Below are 8,177 nucleotides of genomic sequence, written 5' to 3'. Positions count from 1 at the left end.
TCAGCATCTCAGACATTATCTCTTCATGCTCAGCACCATCATGCAGGAGGCTTTGTGTGGCTGTGCTGATCATTAATTTGTGAGCTTTCCTTCACCCAAGCTACCTCCTATTGCAGCAGCTAACCAGGGTAGCACCTCAGGTAAAATCATAGAATATCCTCAGTTGGAAAGGACCCACAAGTATCATCAAGTCCAACTCCTGGGTCCACACAGCACCACTCAAAAATCAGACATATGTCTGAGAGTGTTGTCTAAGCAGCCCTTGAACTCCAGCAGCTCTTAGCTGTATCCACTGCCCCTAGGAACCTTTTCAAGTGCCCAACCACCTTCTGGTGCAGAGCCTGTTGCTAACCTCTACCTGACCGTCTCCTGATGCAGCTCAGTGCCAGTCCCATGAGTATGAAGAAGCCAGAGTAGGGTGAAGTTAAGCTGGTCTCAAGTGTCTTACACAAAGAAGGGGTTTGTCCTTGTACCATTTACATGCCCAGAAATGGTCTGTCTGGTCTGCCATGCTCACAGGTTGTATGTTTTTGCCCGTTGTTAAACACAGAGATACTGCTCAGTTCCTGGCATGTTGATCACTTCAGGGAGACAACAGGGCTGCAGTAACAATAAGATTTTACTTGGAACACTAAATATAAACATGCTGCATATACAAACAAAATTATTTATAGACAGAGTGAGGATGTGTACATGAGTGATAAAGGTAATAACTCCCTGAGAACCACACCCAGTGTGCCAAGGGTATAATCTTGTTCAGCAAAGAAACTTCACTCTGGAACAAAACACACAATCATAGAATCACAGGGATTGGAAGGAACCACAAGAGATCATTGAGTCCAACTCCCTGCCAAAGCAGGTACCCTACAATAGGTCACACAGGTAGGTATCCAAACAAGTCTTGAATATCTCTATAGAAGGAGACTCTACAACCTCTCTGGGCAATGTGTTCAAGTGCTCCATCACCCTGACAGTAAAGAAGTTCTTTCACATACAATTAGTATGCATTGTCTCCTTAATAGTGATTGGGAAAGCAGACCAGCAGCCCTACACACTGCAAGAGTTTCCAGGGGGAGAGGAGTGGAAGTACATAATAAAGTAAGTAAAGTAAAGGCATATCTTGTGAAGTGTACGTACACAAGAGCATAGGAAGCAAGTGAGGGAAAGCTTTGGGGAGCCTTATCACTCTGTGGACAGTCACAGCACTGAAGTATGAAATAAGAAATGAAACAAATCCAAATCTGTGTCAGAAGATGATTTCCTAGGGCTCTCGATGTGCCTGAACTTATCAAGCTAAGCCTTCATTTCCAGTCCTATCCAAAAATCACTGAAGCCAAACACAGCCTTTTCTCTGCTTCAGAGCAAGCTCCTTCTGAGAACTACAGAGGAAGCAAATGTTGCAGAGGAGAAGAAATACATTACATTAATTATGAAAAGCATTTTTGGCATCCCTCAAAGTGGACGTGTTTACCTGCAAGCTGATGCAGAGTATACAGGTAAGAGTTAAAATTCAAAAGATATGCCATTCAGTCTTGTAATAGCAGGGCTGTTTCGTCTTCTTTAATTTCCCCTTAAACATTCTGTTCCATACAGAACGCTTTGGTGCTCATTATTTCTGCAAAATTAACTGGCAGGTCAACTTTCAGCTATGGTTGAGAGATTCAGAAGGGACAGGTAGAGCTGGAAGCAAGCAGACCTGCCTTCCCAGCAGAGAACAGAGCTTTTGTTTAGCTTTGATGCAACAAGCATGCTCAGATAAAAGCACAAATTAGAGAAAATTGTCATGAAGGGACTTAGGCACAGAACTGAGCATGGTAATGTCCTACAGGCCACCTCCAAGCAACCCTGAGCAATAGGAGCGCTTTTAAGCATGTTTCTTGCCATAACATGTGCCTATCTATGCCAAGGGCCACCAGCACTGGGGTGATGCATTCAGCATGATGCCAGCTGAGCAGGACATGCTATTGGCCCAGTGGGACACATCACGGCCACTCCTGGTCACCAGCCAAAGGACAGAGCCTGTGGTACTAGGAGGCAGCTGCCACAGACCAGCTGGTGGCAGCTGTGACTCCTCCACACCTTGTGCTGTGTTGACACAACAGGGGGACAAGGACGATGTTCATGTCCTTTTCAGCTGCCCTGCCCTGTTCTGCAGTTGAGTGAAGCCTTTCTCCAGGGGAATGCTTTGCAAGGTGCTGACAGGGAGCACAGCATGCTTGGGGCGTGAGAAGGGCAGGCTGGGAAATGGAGGTAGCACCACACAGGGGTGGCCACAGCTGGAAGTGGGGGATACCCACCTTGATATCTGGCAACGGAGCTATGCAAAGTACACATGCCTCTGCTTCCCCTTGGGCTGGCTCACCCCATGGAAACATGGAAACACGATGGCTGCACACCTCTAACACGGCCCAAATAAATTCATCTTCATACAAGTCACCCAGTGATGTGGTTGATGCTCAGTCCCTGGAGACTTTCAAGGTGAGGTTGAATAAGGCCATGGGCAACCTGATCTAGCTGTGGTGTCCTCGTTCATTGCAGGGGAGTTGGTCTAGATGGCCTCCAGAGGTCCCTTCCAACTCTAAGAATTCTTTGACTCTATTCTTTGACTCAGCACCTAAAATCATTGGGGGCCACTGCTGAGAAGCACAAGAACCTGTGCAGCCCACCTCTTGCTATGGTTTCTCCCTGATTTATTCCCTGAAGCTTTCTTTAGGAAGGACAGGGATGGGCAGCCTGATCTGATGGGTGGCAACCCTGCCCATGGCAGTGAGTTAGAGCTCAAAGGTTTTTAAAGTCCCTTCCAACCCAAGCCATTATGTGATTCTATGATTCTAGGACATAGTGATGAGTAACAATAGGAGCAGCACAGCCAAGAGTCTGGGGAACTGCAGCAATGTGTGGTGCCCATCAGACCAAGGCAATACCACAAGTACTTTGGTAGCATGGCTTTTCCTGATAGATGGAGCTGTGCTGTGATAGCAAGAAGGTGGCATTACTACAGGAGGAGAAGTGAAAGCTCTTTCAGCATCCAAGGGCAGTGGAGCCAGTGCCTCAACTGTGCTTATGAGGTGAGGATGGTGGGGGCTTCTCCTTAGCAGAGAGCTCCATAGCCTGAACCAGTAATCCAACCTATCACCTCTCAGATAGTTAAGGGAAGGACGTTGTTACTGAGTGATAGATGCTGGTAGTCTACACAGAGCAGTTGGTTTCAGCCCATTTTTGATGGAAAAGTGTCCATATCCTGTGTTAACTCAGCACTCGCTGTACTTCTACAGGCTTCTGTACAGATCTTCCAAAGAAGCATCGTTGCCAGGCAGCTTGATTGGGGTAGAATCAATTCAGCATGCCAAATCATAGCCATGGAAAAACAAGTTCCCTGTCCTGATGATACTCAGTGCCTCCCAGCACTTTCAACCCATCTTTGCAGGATCAAAAGGAGACTAGGAGGACAGCAGCTGCCTGAGGATCCCACTGGAAGGGCTGGCTTCCAGAGGCCTTTCCTCCCTCAGGCTGCAGTAGGTCCAGGCATGAAATTCCCAGGTTTGACCTTCAGGGGCCCTACAGCTGCCTTGGTGCTCATATCCACCACCTTTCAGGACTGTTGTGGTCAGAGCCCTTCTACTTCCTCACCCTGCTGTGGTAGGGAGGTTCAAGGTGTCCTGGCAGCAGGAAGCTCCTTTGCTCCACCCTCTGCCCTGCATGCTGGCTGAGTGTATCTAGGATTTGCTGAACCATTGCTGCCAGAATTGGCATGCTGATCCTTGCAGCTGCTCGGCAGAAGCTGGACCTCTGGCATGATGCTTTCCTCCTATGAGCCCTGGACAGCCTTCTTCATGCTCTTCTTCACCACTGTGCTCCAGTGCTCCTGTTCTGCAGGTATTTCTTCTCTCTTGTGCTTCACTTTCTGTACCCTTACTTTTCCCCCACTCCTCTCTACATCTAAAGGTATTGCCCACTGTTTGTTTTTTAGAAACAAGGTGGACTCCCTTGTCTCATCCAAAAAGCGTAAAGAGATGGAATTGCTTAATCCTGATGAGACTTACTCAATGTGATTGATCACAGCACCTTTCTGCCAGCTATCTACAAATCCACTACAAATGTGACTGAGCTGCAAGTTGCTCTGCTGAATGGCAATAAGACAGGGAACCTCTATTTCTTGGCCTTCACTTGCTGAGGCAGGAGACCTCTTGGAATATCTCCCAGGAGGCTGTGTAGTCTGGTTTAGCTGTGAGTAGGTGTTTTTTGCAAGAAATCTGGCTTTGCAGCCCTCTTAGTTGGAGAAGCTGCCTGAAGCCTAAATGTAAATGAGACCTGTCTCATCATGACACTGCCCACATTTGTGCACTGGCACCAGAGGAGATCAACCACATGCTTAAAGATGGGCTTGAGCTGACAGCCTGTCCTTTGGGCTTCCACATCTATAAACATGAACCCTGTGCTCTGCAGTGCTTTCTTCCACAGGTCATGCAGAGGTCTAAATGTTTCTTCCAGTGCTCCTGTAAGGTACTTATTAACTCAGAAAATAAGTTATGGGCATGGCCAAGGTCATTCAGCAAGTCCTAGCAGAGCTGGGGAGGAATGAGTAGTGTTCTGACCCTATCCAGGAGGAGGCTGCCCATGGACCCACTCTCCACTGAGAAGAAGTAGGGGAAGCAGTCGCTTTGATGACACGAAACTGAAAGTCAGCAGGTGACCCCAAGGTGACACCAAGCAGGTGACTCCTGCAGGACAACCTTATTTTATTCACTGTTGCTTGAAAAATACCAAATTTAAAACAAAGGTTTGGTCTGTTTTGTTCTCCTGAGCTGGAGTTAAATCTGAGATACTACTTTAAAGTCTTTCATGAAATCAAGCTGGAACTGAATTGACAACTCCAAGTTGTCAACTAAGAGTGATGGTTTGACTGGAAATAGCTCTCTCACAGCCCCTGCTCAGTCTCTGGACCAGGAGCCTATTGGAGCCTCTGTGTTTGCATCCAGCAGCCCTTACTGCAGCAGCCTGTTCAGGCTGTGTTATTCTTATGCCTCTGCAGAGCACCATTTCAGCATGGAATATTTCATCTGACTGAACTCAAGCCGGGCTGCTGCTTGTAATTGCCCAGGAGGAGATATTTCTTTGACTCCCTTCCTTCTGCAGCAGGGGACAGTTTGGTGCTCATGCACAGAGCCTGCAGCAGCCTATGCTTCTCCCACGTGGGCACACCCTCAGCCATCCCTGCATGCCATCCTGCAGCACTCTGAGGTCTGCATTGTGGCTGGAGGAAAGTGGGTATTGGAAGGCCTGAGAAGGCTTTGCCCTGTGACACTGTGTACAGATTTGGAGGGCTGCAGACCAGAGGCAGCTTTGCACTGGAGTGTCAGTGTGCTCTGATTTTAGGTAGGAAGCAGGTTAAAGAGGCAAAATCTTCACTGAAGCCCCTCTCCTTCCTTTACCTATATCTGCATGTTGTATTTTCCAGACTGAGCTGGTTAATGAGCTCTGCTTTCCTCCTGTGCTTTCCTTCTGACAGCAGCTGGAGTCTCCAACATATCAACAAGCACCATGCACACAGCCGAGTATGAACCACCATGTCTTAGTAAGTCTTCATAAATCATTACTACATGATAAAGCCAGGTAAAGAGACTATACAGTTCACTAGAGAGGCTATCCTGGAGAAGAATTTGTCTGTTACAAACTGCCGTTATCAAGGCTTCAGTTGCAGGTAAAACTCTAGGAAGCATTTCCAAAACTTCCCCAGTTAGCCACGCTTAGGCAACCTGAGATCCTACCAGTCCTCCCACAGTCATCCTCCATCCTAAACATGAAACAGCTCGAAGTCCTGCACTTCCTGAATTGCAGTACATGTACCATTAGAGATATGCTACCTCAAAGGATGGCATATGTATAGGAGACGAGTGTCCCTCTCCCCTCTCTGAGCAATTTCTGTTTACTGGTGAGAAAGGCTACTCTCTACAGCACAGGGCAATGGTACTGCACATTCTGAAGGCCAATGCACAAGAATATGGTCCAGCATGATGCACTTGAATGAGAGCAACCGAGGAACATCCGCACTTGCCTTTTCTTGACAACATACAAGAGGACAGCTGCCCTGTACCAAGATCAGGAGGCATTTGCTTTCCACAGCAGACATGCATGAGCATTGCAACACGCAGTGCATGTAGCTGTAAGGCTGTTCTGACTGCTCCAACTCTCCTGGGCTCTGAGGTTTCATGCTCAGTTTCCATCCCAGCCCAAGGAGCTGAGGGACATTTTGGTCCCCTAGGTTCCTTTTGATACTCTTGCCTCAGAACCCAGCCGGGTATCATCACTGTACCCATGTGATGGAAAACATATGGCAGATGCTAACTAGGTATTCTGAAAGATTTCAGCAATGGAGGGTGCAGTGGTAAGGGGACCAGCTCAGGTGTTTGGCCAGCTGGGATGACTAAGTCTTGAAAACACATAGATGAAACTGAATATTGCCATCCTTGAGGTTAAGAACCAAGCAGAGGGGAAAAATGCCCAAAGACAGGGTGACAGGCCATGGGGCAGACTGTGATGTCAGCATCCCACCTACCTTCTAGCAAAAAAACCCTGCTTTGTACTCCCATCAGCTCACTTCATTTCTTCTCCTCCAGAGGTGGACTTCTGCACACTAGCAGCAGTGTGTTGTCCAACTGGTGTGGATGATTACGGATGGATTGCAGCGGCTGTTGGCTGGAGCCTCTGGTTTCTGACCCTCATTCTGCTCTGCGTGGAGAAGGTCATGAAACTCCGGCCTGATGAGCCCAAATATTTGGTAGCCTGAAGCAGGGCAAGTCAGCGAGCAGCAGTGAGGTTCAGACAGACTGACAAAGCATTTCAATCAATTCCTGAGAAACAGAAAAGAAGAACTTGCCTTCAGCTAAAAGAAGTCCACACGTAAGTGAAATATGTGCTGCGGCTTCGTCCTTTCTGGAATGCTAGAGCTGCTGGTCCAAGCTGGCCACCATGCACATCCCAATGCACTTAGACAACATTTAGTATCATAGAATCATCAAGGTTGGAAAGATCACTAAGATCATCTAGTCCTACTGTCAACCTGTCCCCACCATGCCCACTAATCATGTCACTCAGTGCCACATCCACACATTTCTTGAACACCTCCAGGGATGGTGACTCTACCACTCCATCATTTCCCTGAGCCCAAACCTGTCCTGAAGGTACAATCAGACCCTGAAGGTCCTGGTATTAGGCTCCCTGCCCTGAGACAACCCAGAACAGCCTTGGAATTTGAAAGTGCATTGGGCTGGTTTCTGAAGGATCAACATCATGAGATTCAGAACTAAGCTGTGGGCCAGGCTATATCACTAAAAGAATGCAACTCATTGGTTATACTGAGTAACTTCTGTTTACTAAACCAAAGTGTTTACTGACACCAAGAGAAATTCTGTTTTGGAAACTTGAGGCTTGTTTGGGCTGGTTCAAAATTAGAACAAATTATTCCACTGCAATGTATAAGTGAACTGCTTTGTGGGAGGTTAACATATTGGTTGTATCTACTTGGCTTGCACCTGTCTATATAATTAAGACACGCTACACCATTGCAAATGGGTTTTAAACCAGTATATCCAACTCAGGCACAACACTGGTCCTATTTATGTAAGATGATAATAAACACTCTTCTCCATGAAAGCATTCCCACTGACTGTTTTAATCCTAGTTTATGTTGATCCAGCTTGTATCAGTAAGGAATTACCCCATCCAAATTGCTAGAAACATGATCTTAATGAGAAATATTCACACAGCAGTGTTTGCCTCACCACAATCAAATCATCTTATTTGGGACAGTATCTGTCTATTATTAAAGCCATAAATCAGCATGAAACCCATAGAGTCATATATAGAACAGCAAACCTCCTAGAGACCAACTGAAATGAAACACAAAAGACTATCCTTAAACCAAAGAAAGCTATAGTGGAGATTTGTATCTATTAGGTATCATTAAAGTTTCACCTCAGCTTACCAATACATATCTTTTTGGGTTAGAAAATATACAAACCAGTTTAAGACTCCTCAGATTATTTCTTGCACAAGTAGGCATTCATTCAATCAGGACAGTTCTAAACCTGATCAAACTGTTGCATGGGTCTTACCAGCTTTCCACAGGAATGGATACAAGTTAGACACCAAGAAAAAGACATCCTTCCCTAAAGAAT

The 8,177-nt window shown here is 46.6% G+C and overlaps 1 protein-coding gene across 1 annotated transcript; it reads left to right on the top strand.

Moving 5' to 3' along the window:
• Positions 1-3,670: 3,670 nt before the first annotated feature.
• Positions 3,671-7,786, top strand: TMEM213 (transmembrane protein 213). Its single transcript, XM_031589729.2, has 3 exons — positions 3,671-3,876; positions 5,510-5,575; positions 6,618-7,786. Exons 1-3 carry the CDS (start codon positions 3,795-3,797, stop codon positions 6,785-6,787), a joined length of 318 nt encoding a protein of 105 aa, XP_031445589.2. The 5' UTR covers positions 3,671-3,794; the 3' UTR covers positions 6,788-7,786.
• The last annotated feature ends 391 nt before the right edge of the window (positions 7,787-8,177 follow it).

Source organism: Phasianus colchicus, chromosome 1 (genome assembly GCF_987193195.1).
Source record: "Phasianus colchicus chromosome 1, bPhaCol1.hap1.1, whole genome shotgun sequence".
In the NCBI taxonomy this organism is placed as follows: domain Eukaryota; kingdom Metazoa; phylum Chordata; class Aves; order Galliformes; family Phasianidae; genus Phasianus; species Phasianus colchicus.
Note: the sequence above shows the minus strand (reverse complement) of the source record. Positions and strands in the feature narration are given on the sequence as shown.

Coding starts and splice junctions, on each gene's coding strand:
- TMEM213 (XM_031589729.2), top strand. CDS start 3,795: ATGATGCTTTCCTCCTATGAGCCCTGGACAGCCTTCTTCATGCTCTTC. Junction 3,877..5,509: donor CCAGTGCTCCTGTTCTGCAG/GTATTTCTTCTC, acceptor TCCTTCTGACAG/CAGCTGGAGTCTCCAACATA. Junction 5,576..6,617: donor GTATGAACCACCATGTCTTA/GTAAGTCTTCAT, acceptor CTTCTCCTCCAG/AGGTGGACTTCTGCACACTA.